General features: G+C 45.9%; 1 protein-coding gene across 1 annotated transcript in view; it reads right to left on the bottom strand.

Annotated features, from left to right (window-relative positions):
- Nucleotides 1-12,208, bottom strand: part of LOC138515663 (butyrophilin subfamily 2 member A2-like) — a 149,935-nt gene extending 137,727 nt beyond the window's left edge. The window contains exon 1 of the mRNA XM_069630346.1: nt 12,131-12,208. Within this exon, the coding sequence (XP_069486447.1) occupies nt 12,131-12,176 (46 nt within the window). The 5' untranslated portion in view covers nt 12,177-12,208. The remainder of the gene's footprint in view (nt 1-12,130) is intronic.
- Between the last annotated feature and the right edge of the window lie 571 nt (nt 12,209-12,779).

The following is a 12,779-nucleotide window of genomic DNA, read 5'->3' as shown; positions in this document are numbered from 1 at the left end:
GTAAACCCACATGAGCGACTGATTCACCTTGTCACATAAATACATCCTTTGTAATGCAAGGTACAAGGAGGTACAATTATAGATCAAAACGAGGGTGGAAACCTTGGGTGCGAGAGGAGCAGTATCAACAAAGCATAGAATGTGTGGGTCAGTGTGACTGTATTTCTTCCTCCCTCGCCCTGGCACCAGCTCTGAGGCTCCCAAATGCATACCATAGTGACAAAGTAGTAGGCTTAGCATATAATCACAGTTTTTACAATGTAATTTATGAGCGACCTGACCTTGACTCAGCGGAGAGATGAGCCCAGGTGACCCACGTGGGAACTGACAGACGACGGAGAAGGGAACCAATTGTAGCCTGGCATCACCTATGGGGCAGCCCCGTGTTTATAGTGCCACCAATCAATCATGCCAGTTTTTACTGTATACTTGTGATGGGTTTTCCCTTTTTAAACCATTCATTGTACTAACTGGGATCAGAACTTTCACCAGAAGCAGAGTCCTTTGCTAATATTTTGTATTCTGTACAATTAAACCGTGTTATTCTTGCAAGCTATCTCTTGGCCTATTTCCCTAGATGGTTGTATTCATTTTGGTGTGAGAGTAAATAGGGAATTGCCTTCAGGTATGTAATTGCAAGTTGGAACACAAGGGGACATGGCCATATCGCGAGCAAGGTGTGGTCAGCTTTGCAGCTCGCCAAGACCGATATCTTTCTGTTACAAGAGACTTGGTTAGAGTCCTCTCTAGTCTTTGAGCAGTTTCAGGTATACCAAGTTATGGCCAAAAGGGGCCCCCGGGGTAAGCCGTATGGGGGGCTTGTGATAGGTATCAATCACACTCTCTGTGTCTGCCATCGGGTACTGGCCCCTACCAGTAGCACAATGCTGGGAGTTGAGCTAACATTTAGTGAGGCAGACGAGGAGCTCCACCTGGTGATTGTGAATATGTATATTCCTCCTGATACCAGCAGCCTGGAGGATATACAGGAATCTCTTGGTGAACTACTGACCATGGGAACCAGACAAGGGGATGAGCCGATAATTCTACTTGGGGGAGATTTGAATGCCTGGTGTACAGATGATCAGGAATGTCCCTTGTATAGCCATGGGTCAATTATTCGCCAAATGCTGCAAAAAGAGGGTAATACAAAGGGTAACCAATGGGTTCAGTTCCTCAGAACGTTGGACTTACCCTGATGAACGGGAGAACCAGGGGTCAAGTGCCCAGGCAGTTCACTTGGACCTCGAGTAAGAGCAGAGCAACCTTAGATTATTTCTTTGGTAACCACGCCTGTATGTGGAAAACAAGTGAACAAAAAATTGAGTTCAATAATTTTAGTGATCATGCTATTTTGTCATTGAGTCTGGACTTTCAGAAGAAATCCCGGGCAATAAATGCTGTAGTGAGGCCTACGCCAACCAAGCGGATAATCAGGTCTGTTGGTCCGCTAGACATGTACTTAGGGGCAACCAATTGTTTAAATGTGTAATAACGAGAGATATGGGTTGGTTGGCTATAGTGAATGACAATGAAATAGTGGACTGGGTGAAAGATCTAGCGACCACAGCCGGAATAGACCAGCGGGAAAACCCGGTAATAATCGAAAGTCACACTAACAAATTTGACAATAGCAATACGCGATGCCAAAAGGGTTATGAGAGGTAAATTAAGAAAACTTAGAGGAGGAGGGGTGTTGCAAAATGACATGAGACGTCAGGTCAAGGTGATAAAAGTTGAATATAGGAAGTGGTTAAAATGTTGGTGCGGCTCTGTCAGTAACAGCTACTGGTAATGTATGATTGGTGCCCTAAGTATTCAAAAGAGTAGTACCATCGGGTAGATCTTATCTCATGCTAGGGGGGATAGAATGAGACAATCACTTAATCATATCCAGGAAAAGGACTGGCTACTCCACTTGAGAGATAGAGCAGGGAAGGAAGAGACCGAAATAAGGGTAGCATACTGTGTACACGGTTGGTCATTAGAATTCTCCATAGAGATCATCGAAGATATCATTAAGAGCCTCAAGAGCCCTAGAACCCCTGGCCCTAATGGTTTGGCGAGTATAGTATTGAAGCAGGACCCGAATGGGTTGGCACAACTTCTGTATGTACTGTTAAGTATAGTCCGTGTGGAGTAGTAGATCCCTGATCGTGGAGACGTTCAATCCTCCTACCCATTTATAAGGAGGGGAGATAGACTGTTGTCATCGAATTACAGGTTGCTGTCCCTCTTGGATTTAAGGGGCAAAGTATTTTCTTCTTTGGTGTTGAGTCTCCTGCAGGCATGGGCAGAGGAAAGGTTGCCGCTCCACTTCACACAAACAGGTTTTCGACCAGGCGGCTCTACTTCACATAATCTGAGAGCGTTGGATATATTGATATTGGCAGCAGCTATCTGGAGTGCCCCTCCGTTGTATTTTATTTTTGTTGACTTTCAAGCAGCCTTTGATGGGGTAATCCGCTCCAAATTATGGGCAAAATTGGCAGGCTGGAGCTGCCGAGTTGGCTGCAAGGTATCTTGAGGAGTCTGAATGATGGCACAACGGGACGAGTATGAATGATGCGGGACTGACTACTGCCCCTGTTTGGCTCAACAGGGGAGTCAAACAAGGTTGTGTCTTGGCTCCATTGTTGTATAACAATCCCTCCTGGGTCCTTCCTGCCACCATTGCAGGGCCCCATTTTGCAGGCCCACCACCTTCTTTGTCTCACAACCCGCTCGCGCCGACATTACGAAGAACAAAATGTCGGGCGCGATGCGGGATGAAAGCGAGGCTCGGCCTCGTCCTCGTTGCTAGGCAACGCGTCCCTGCTCCACAGTACCAGGAACTTCCGCCGGCAGGCGGAATAGCCGGCGGCCACCCCAAGGCCACTATAAGGCCAAGCTGCCCTGTTAGCCCCTGTTCGCCGCTGGCAGGCGCAAGGCGCTCGCCCCTACCGAACCCTGCCACTGAACTTGCTTCCAACATAGACATCCAACTGCTGCACCTGTTGCCACCCTTCTCCACAAAAGTACCATTGGTCCAGGTCTCATAAAGTGCTGAGTGCCAGGTCCCATGCTCCTCCTGAAACCTACCTACAACATCCTGATTATGCCGGCACCTATTCAGGGTAAGAAGCTCACTACCAGCATACATGCCCAACCATCATTGCAACCGTGTTGCACTATTAGTGTATGGCTGTGTGGCCTGAGTATACTTGCCATTTCTAAACTGTGTTGTGCCTTATGGTCGCTTTCTGACCACTCTTAAATTGTGCCTTATGGTCGCTTTCAGACCACTTTTAAATTGTGTTGTGCCCTATGGTCGCTTTCAGACCACTCTTAAACTGTGTTGTGCCCTATGGTCGCTTTCAGACCACTTTTAAATTGTGTTGTGCCCTATGGTCGCTTTCAGATCACTCTTAAATTGTGCCTTATGGTCGCTTTCAGACCACTTTTAAATTGTGTTGTGCCCTATGGTCGCTTTCAGACCACTCTTAAATTGTGTTGTGCCCTATGGTCGCTTTCAGACCACTCTTAAACTGTGTTGTGCCCTATGGTCGCTTTCAGATCACTCTTAAATTGTGCCTTATGGTCGCTTTCAGACCACTTTTAAATTGTGTTGTGCCCTATGGTCGCTTTCAGACCACTCTTAAATTGTGCTGTATCTTAGGGTCGCTTTCAGATCACTCTTAAATTGTGCCTTATGGTCGCTTTCAGACCACTTTTAAATTGTGTTGTGCCCTATGGTCGCTTTCAGACCACTCTTAAACTGTGTTGTGCCCTATGGTCGCTTTCAGATCACTCTTAAATTGTGCCTTATGGTCGCTTTCAGACCACTTTTAAATTGTGTTGTGCCCTATAGTCGCTTTCAGACCACTCTTAAACTGTGGTGTGCCCTATGGTCGCTTTCAGATCACTCTTAAATTGTGCCTTATGGTCGCTTTCAGACCACTTTTAAATTGTGTTGTGCCCTATGGTCGCTTTCAGACCACTCTTAAATTGTGTTGTACCTTAGGGTCGCTTTCAGATCACTCTTAAATTGTGCCTTATGGTCGCTTTCAGACCACTTTTAAATTGTGTTGTGCCCTATGGTCGCTTTCAGACCACTTTAAACTGTGTTGTGCCCTATGGTCGCTTTCAGACCACCCTTAAATTGTGCTGTGTCACATGGTCAATTTTAGCCCACTTTAAAGTGTGTTGTGCCTCATGCCTTTGTCAATTTCTAAGTGCCATGCCCCACTATACTGGCATTACTAGCCACGATTAGGACTTCCCAAGCCTGAACCCTTGCTGTAGCATATCCGCCTTACAGATACTAACAGGATCTTCCAACCTAGACTGATAGTACATTTGCACCCCTATCCCCTCCGAACTCACCAAATACAAGCATTATCTTGTCGCTCTCACAATATGTACACTACTACCTGCCTCTCACACTCACGTGGGACCAGAGCCTGGACTCTCCTAACCATCACCATCATAATGGCCCTTACCAACTCTACACCTTGCAACTTGCAAGAGAGAAACCTGCGACATAGAGCTAGGCTCCCACGACTTTATGACATCAAAAATAAGAGAACCAACCCACCAGTACCCACGCGCACCTCCACCACCATCAATCTTAACCTCCTAGACCCTGCGACGATAAATCGTCCTCAACCACTTGATTACCCATACTACAAACAGAGGAGACCCAACCACCCCAATCCCAGAACTACCAAAGATAACAAGATAAATCCAACACTATCAGGAGCCCTCATCAATGCTAGGTCCATTATAGCACACAACACCGAAATAGCAGATATACTGTCTTCGGACAATTTAGATATCCTTGCTGTCACTGAAACCTGGCTCCATGATGCAGCTGGCCCTGCCCTCTCGACGGCCATACCAGATAACTTCAATATCCTTAGAGTCGACCGACCCAACACTAGAGGAGGTGGCCTAGCCATCATAACCAAAACACATCTAACTGCCAGACTCACCTCACACCCAGCTCTCACATCGTGCAAACTTCTCTCAGCCAAAATACCTATCTCAAACAACAGCACACTAACAATACTTCTTGTGTACAGACCACCAGGCCCACTAGGCAATTTTGAGGAAGACCTATCTAGCCTCCTCATTGACAGCATTAAAGACTCCACTCAGCTCCTTCTACTAGGCGACTTTAACCTAGGCTTTAATGACGCTGAAGACAAACAAGCACAAGCAATCCAATCTATTCTAGCCAATCACGACATTACCCAAAATGTCCTAGCTCCTACACATACAAAAGGCCGCACGCTAGACTGGATAGCCAACCACAACTGCAACATCACCATCTCCAGTATCCTACCTCAAATATGGACTGACCATCATCTTATATACTTCACAGCCAACATCGAACCTCCCAAACCCAATAAGAATAAAATAGCACCCCCCATGCCATCAAGAAGTAAAAAAGAAATCACAGCTGAAAAACTACTCCCACTTCTCCTACCAACTCTCATAGCTAGTCCTAACGATTCCAACCCTAGTGAGTTAATTGAATCCTTTAACAACGCCATGACCAAAGCGTTAGACTTGATTGCCCCTACCAAACTTCACAAAAGTAAACGTGAAACTCACCTTAACTCTTGGTTCACCCCCCATCTCAAAGAAATGCGTATCCAAAAACGTAAACTCCAAGCTATTTGGAGGCATACTCCCTCTGCCGACAATAAAACCACACTTGCTAACTTTGCCAAAAAATACAAAAAGGAAATTATTCAAACGAAAAAAGACTCATTCAATCATAGAATTAGAAAAGCCAATTCTAATTCCAAAGAGCTCTTCACTATTCTTCGTGAATTGGAAAACCCTATTGCCCCCACAGACAATGTCCCTAAGGACAAATCCTGGTGCACTAGCATCCAAAATGCTCTTGCAAATAAAATCACAACCCTTCAATCTAAAATTGCTGAGAAAAAAGCCTCCTTGCACCCTCACGGTACTCACACCACCCCATTGAAGGAGTTACCCAGCACACCCCCACAAAACAACGATAAACCCTTCAGGTGCACCAATATCTCTATATTGGAAACTGAAAAGGTCATTCTGTCCCTTAAACCATCAAACTGCCAAGGCGACAGTTACCCTGCGCAAATCATCAAGGATGCAGCCAGAGATCTAGCACCTTTCATCTCGAAACTTATCAATGCCTCCTTTAACACGAGCACTGTACCTACCAACCTTAGAGGATCCTGGGTTCTCCCCCTTCTCAAAAAACAGACACTTGACCCAGCTATCCCCACTAACTACAGGCCTATTACTACGGTCCCATTCCTCCTTAAAATCATTGATAGAGTAGCCTACCTCCAAATCCAAAACCATTTGGAGACGCACCAACTGTTAGGTACACGGCAATCTGGCTTCAGACCACTGCACGGTACCGAAACAGCCCTCATTGACCTCAAGACACAAATTGACGAGCTGAAGGACAAAGGTAATACAGCTATGCTCCTCCTCCTTGACCTGTCAGCGGCCTTTGACCTTGTGGATCACGCAGTATTATGCAACCATCTAGCGTCTGCCGCTCACTTCTCAAGTGAAGCTATAGCATGGGTACAATCCTTCCTAGCCAACCGTTCGATGAGAGTGTTCTCCCCTGTAGCAGCAGCGGACCCAATCCAGATCACTTGTGGTGTCCCACAAGGCTCATGTGTCTCCCCGACTATGTACAATATCTTTACTAAGCCTCTCTTCGACAAACTTGACAAATTAGGGGTAACCTACGCGAATTATGCGGACGATACGCAGATTCTCATACCTCTATCAGGCAACTTTGTCGAAGATACAGCTCTAGTAAACAAAATCTACCTCCTCATTCAGGCATGGATGGCCTCCCACGGCCTCTGCCTAAATGACGACAAAACTGAGATACTAATACTGGGTTCCGACTCCAACCTAAAAAAACTGAGCCCCAACTATCGTAATTTTAACATAGATGGCAACACAATCAAGGTGGCTACCGAAGTAAAAACCCTGGGCTTTTACCTCGATTCCACTCTATCCCTCAAAAAACAAGTCAACACCCTGGCATCCTCTACAGCGTACACCTGCAAACTAATCAGGACCTGTAGACCTTACCTCTCTAAAACCAACTGCATCATGCTTGCCAATGCGTTAGTCATGTCCAAACTGGACTATTGCAATGCCCTCTATGCAGGTGCCAGCAAATCCATCATAAATAAAATGCAAATCCTTCAAAACAACGCTCTTAGAGCAGCCCTTGACATACCCCGCAAAGCACATATCTCAAACGTTAGGAAAGACCACCACTGGCTCAAAATCAGCGACAGAGTCCTGCTCAAGACACTATCGCTTACCCATAAAGGGCTCAACAACACTGCTCCCCCCTACATCTCAGCCAGACTGACTAGAAAATCATCCAGGCACCATACCAGGGCTACTAACCACTACCTGCTCGAAACCCCTAGATTCAGACGCTCCAAAGCGGGCGGAGCAAGCTTCCCTGTCAAAGCTGCCCAGGCCTGGAACGCACTGCCCACTGCACTAAGAGCCAACTTACCCTACTCCAATTTTAGATGCAAGGTAAAAAACTGGCTCTGGACAAATGACAACTAACTCTTGAGGCACCCAATGACCATGATACCGTTGTCCAAAATGATTCTGTTCTCATACCTATACCTGTACACTCCCTCAAATCTACAATATGCTAGTTTTTTTCCTTCCACACGGCGTGTATTGATATGTCTTACTGTACTGTTATGTTGTTTCTCGCCTATACTCTGTATGTAACCCAAGCTTAAGTAACCTTGTACCTGCTGCGCCCGGCTACCCCCGGGTTTTGTGCGCATTATCAAATAAAACAATACAATACAATAACCTTTACTTGGGAGATCTGCCTTCTGCTTTTGCTGAGTTTATCGGTTGCAGCCCGAGAATAGGTGGAGTGCCCATTCCGGGTCTGATATATGCAGACGACCTGGTCATATTTAACCATATGTTTAGTGGAATAAAGGACATGTTCGAAATTTTAGTTGAATTTGCAGAAAAAACGAATTGACCATCAATATGTCTAAAACCAAGATCATGCTCATTTCTGCTAAGAAGATAAATCACCCCAGGATCTCCAAGAGCTTGGGTAACCTAACATATGTTAGCCAGTACCCTTACTTGGGTCTTGACATGAGCAAGAGTCTGCCCTATAAACATAATATAGAGGCCAAAACGATTAAGGGCCGTAAACTGGCAAATAGGATAGAGAAGTTTGCTCGTCAAACTGCTGGTTATTCATTAGCGGGGATTCTTATTTTATAGCAGCAAAACTTCTTCCCAATGGTTTTATATGGCCTGGAGGCTTTAGTAATGACAGACCTAAGATGGCTTGATAGATTAGAGAGTCACTTCTGGAAACGAGTATTGTGATTGGCTAAGAAAGTTTTGGTGGAATACTTATTAGAGATTAGAGTTGGGTCTGGTATCACTGTGGGGTCAGTTGCTTGCATGGTAAGGTGGGCCCCACCTTAAGGCTAATTCAAACCATAGGTGTCAGTTGTGGGAGCGGATAGTGGGAAAATTAGAGAGTTGGTGGTTGTGAGTTCTCTCATAATTTAATTTGGCATTTACATAGCGCTACGAACCCTTAGGTATCTGAGCGCTGCTTATTATTACCCACGGTGTGTGGTGCTCATTTAGCGCTCTACTCGCTGTGCCACTTGACCGGCTCATGTGACTGAGCATCTGTCAGAGAACTTAGGTTGGTACACTCATTTTTCACAGGGAGCCAGGGGCGTTGCTAGGGGGGGGGGCTAAGGGGGCTATAGCCCCTGATCTTTTGGTTGTAGCCCCGGATAGAATCTCAGGAGCTACAGCCAAAAGACTAGCTAGCCCCCAGTCCCAACAGTTCCGACATCAGCTTAGCCCCGGGTCTTTTCCAGACCTAGCGACTCCCCTGCAGGGAGCTAAATATGATACAATAAGAGCCTTGTTCAGAAAGAGATTGGCACAATGGGACTGGACTAATAACTACACCCGTCTATCGACACTGAAGTCATATACATATGTGTTGAGAGTCGGTCATAGCTATCTAAGCTTACATCCCTATCTCTGCCAAATTTCTTCCCCCACAGTGCGCAGTCTTATTCTTAGACTGCACACCAGCTAACTACCACTTTTGGTCTTTGTGTGTGCACATCTTAATATCCCCCTGGCCCAAAGAGTATTCCAAAAATGTAACATACCGGGAGCCATAGAGACCCCTAAACACGCATTCACCGAGTGTAGAGCATTGGGCGATATCCATATGATAACACTCGGTGGATACGTACATAACTATGACTCTATAAAAAGCGATTCATTTTGGATATATTGCCGTGATTCAGATCTGGGAGGCCTCCACATCAGCCTCTATTCGCTTTGGCGCCATATCGTCAGTCGACTGCCTATAGACAAAAAGGTACTTTCATCAGAGAGGGACTGGGAGAAACTACTCATGATAGAATTTATGGAACAGCCCTCGGATTTTAGTATAACTAACAAGATAAGATTAGTCGTTTTACCAGTCCTATTGCGAACGTGTTTTAATAAGTATTTTAAAGTGTCTATCGCATATATATTGGACGTGCAGGTGCAACAGCCAAATATGAAATGTTACAGTACACAAAGGTAGAACATTGATGGGCTATGACTCAGCAGTCTATAAGAACTCCAGCATTACATATGTGTGTTTTTTAGTCTTCCACACAAAATTTTTCTCCTATTGACATATTTATTGAACTTGGCGCACTAATGGTTAATTTTGTTCTGGGCTGCTCTGGGCATTTATACCCATAGCTGAATTTGTATGTGCACCTGTCGCTGCGGTTATAAGCTGTCTATTGCATTTTAATTAAGTGTTAACTAAGTGTTTGTTGAAATAAATAAATTGATTGATTATGTTACGTAAATTCCTCTTTTTTTAAATTGTGATACAATGAAATTGTTTTTGTAAAGATTCTCTAAGAATCATATGCAAAGAAAGAAAGAGGAAAGAAACCTCCATCCAGGCACTGGACTAGTTTGCCTTCCAAGTACTTCTCGCTCCTGGTGTATCTGAAAAGAACTGGCATCCCTCAGCAAGCCAGGGCCTGTCCCAGGGAAACGCCCTTCCAGGGCTGCACATGTTAGGAGTCACTAAGAGTTCTCCTGCTCCCAGCCACCTCATTCTACCTCTCTTTGCAGGAGGCATATCACACCACGGGTGTATTTATAGGGTGCACGCCTCCCCCAGAGAGGCCTCTTGGTGCTAACAGGTGTTTACTGTTGTCTAACTCAATGGTACTCATTTTCCCAAACTTTGGCGGGATGAAGTGACAGGACCTTGGCAGGCACCGGGACCACAACCATTGCATCCTACATACTCATCAGTCCACGTAGTCCACATATTTGACAAAAGTGGGCCTACAATACACATTGACTCTTAAACCCTCCCCGTGCTTAAATTCATGAGTGTTTTTGCAACCAATCACATTTTTACTCTTGTCTCTCTGACAATTTATTTGGCGTGGCCGGGAAAATCAGCAGCAGAGACGAGGAGTGGGAGAGCAAGATACCTCAGGATTTTGCAAGGCACAGTCAAGAGATTGTGTGAGGTTCCCATTCCATGACCTAGTTCGAAACCGGAATTTCTGACATACTCCCCCATGCATCTGGCACTGTTGGCCCATCCAACCCTGTCCAGATCCTACCTTCTTCTGTGATAGCATCCTTTCCTGATGCAATCCTCTTCAGTAACAATAAAACCTGTCACTGTGCACAGGTCCCTAATGCAGATCTGCTTCATCAATGCATCCTAGATAACAGGACATTACAATGAAGCCACCCACACAAGGATGAAAGACAGAGCCAGCCATGTGGTAATTCAAACATGTCCTTGCAGGTTCCACATAGATTTTGAAACCACTACATTGTCAGTAGTTCATGTTTTATGTTTCCTCTGCACACCAGTACTCCTTATGCGAAGCAGCATTGCATAACTCTGGGGTGTGACTATTCAAAAGCCCCCAAAAGCTAGCAATGCCGACACCCCACTGCTCCCCCCATCACATAACTTCACTGGTGTGACGCAGTAGCAATTGAACAGCTTGTAGTAAAGTTGCCGGCACCCCACTGCTCCCCTCTGTCACATAACTTCACTGGTGTGAGCAGTAGTAAGTGAACAGCTTGCAGTAAAGCTGGCAATGCCGACACCCCACTGCTCCCCTCCGTCACATAACATCACCGGTGTGAGCAGAAGTAATTGAAAAGCTTGCAGTAAAGCTGGCAAATGCGACACCCCACTGCTCCCCTCCATCACATAACATCACCATTGTGAGCAGTAGTAATTGAACAGCTTGCAGTAAAGCTGGCAATGGCGACACCCCACTGCTCCCCTCCATCACATAACATTACCGGTGTGAGCAGTAGTAAGTGAACAGCTTGCAGTAAAGCTGGCAATGCCGACACCCCACTGCTCCCCTCCCTCACATAACATCACCGGTGTGAGCAGTAGTAATTGAACAGCTTGCAGTAAAGCTGGCAATGCCGACACCCCACTGCTCCCCTCCATCACATAACATCACAGGGGTGAGCAGTAGTAAGTGAACAGCTTGCAGTAATGCTGGCAATGCTGACACCACACTGCTCCCCTCCATCCCATAACATCACTGGTGTGAGCAGAAGTAATTGAACAGCTTGCAGTAAAGCTTCTGGCTTTATACCTTTTAGCTAAATGCCATGTAGAAGTCTTTTGGCACTGGGCATTTCCAGGGTGGACTATGCCAATAGCACCTGCATTAGGCTTTAATATTAATTTCAACTTCATGCATTATCAGTGTACTCCCCACCCCCCCTCCCGCCCCCCAACTCCCCTGCACGTAAATGTATTTGACCAAACTGCAGAATTTCAAAATGAAGACTGTGTGATAACAGGACACCGTTAGATACATATGATTCTTGGATGATAACAGGACAGCGTGAGATGCAATTGATTGTTGGATGATACAAAGTAAAAGAATTGTGGTCTTGAGAGCTGATAGTGGCTCTCAAGTTCAGCTACTGTCAATATAATTGAATGCATCGTTTCTACTTTATGGCTCAGTAAATCCCAGCTGCTGTGGATACATTGCCTCAGAATTACCTCTGGAGGAAGGGCGGGGTCCCTCTGGGTCTCCAAGTGGCTCCATCTGATCTTGTCAAAATGTACTGGATGTTTCAGAGGATCCTGAAGCAATGAGAGGGGCCTGGGTAGGCGCAGCCTCTTAGAGACTCTGCTTCCACGCATACACATACAGGAAACCGCCAAGAACGTGCTGACACGTTGCCCAACTAGTATTAGAGCGGAATATGATGAGAAAGCAGATACCAGCCAATCACATCTGTGCTGTAGTGAGCACCCGACTAGCAATGCTGCCTGCAGACTAGCAGTGCTGCCCACAGACTAGCAGTGCTGGCCACAGACTAGCACTGCTGCCCAAAGACTAGCCGTGCTGGCCACAGACTAGCACTGCTGCCCAAAGACTAGCAGTGCTGACACAGACTAGCACTGCTGCCCAAAGCCTAGCAGTGCTGCCCACAGACTAGCACTGCTGCCCAAAGACTATTAATACTGGCCACAGACTATTAATACTGGCCACAGACTAGTAATACTGGCCATAAACTAGCAATACTAGCCACAAACTAGCAATACTGGCCTAGGGAAATAGTTCAAGAAGTCTCCAAAGGCTGCATCACAGACCCCCCCAGACTTGGGATCCCTCACTCACTCACTCACTCACTCACTCACTCAC

Source organism: Ambystoma mexicanum, chromosome 6q (genome assembly GCF_040938575.1).
Source record: "Ambystoma mexicanum isolate Mex_15411 chromosome 6q, UKY_AmexF1_1, whole genome shotgun sequence".
Lineage (NCBI taxonomy): Eukaryota > Metazoa > Chordata > Amphibia > Caudata > Ambystomatidae > Ambystoma > Ambystoma mexicanum.
Note: the sequence above shows the minus strand (reverse complement) of the source record. Positions and strands in the feature narration are given on the sequence as shown.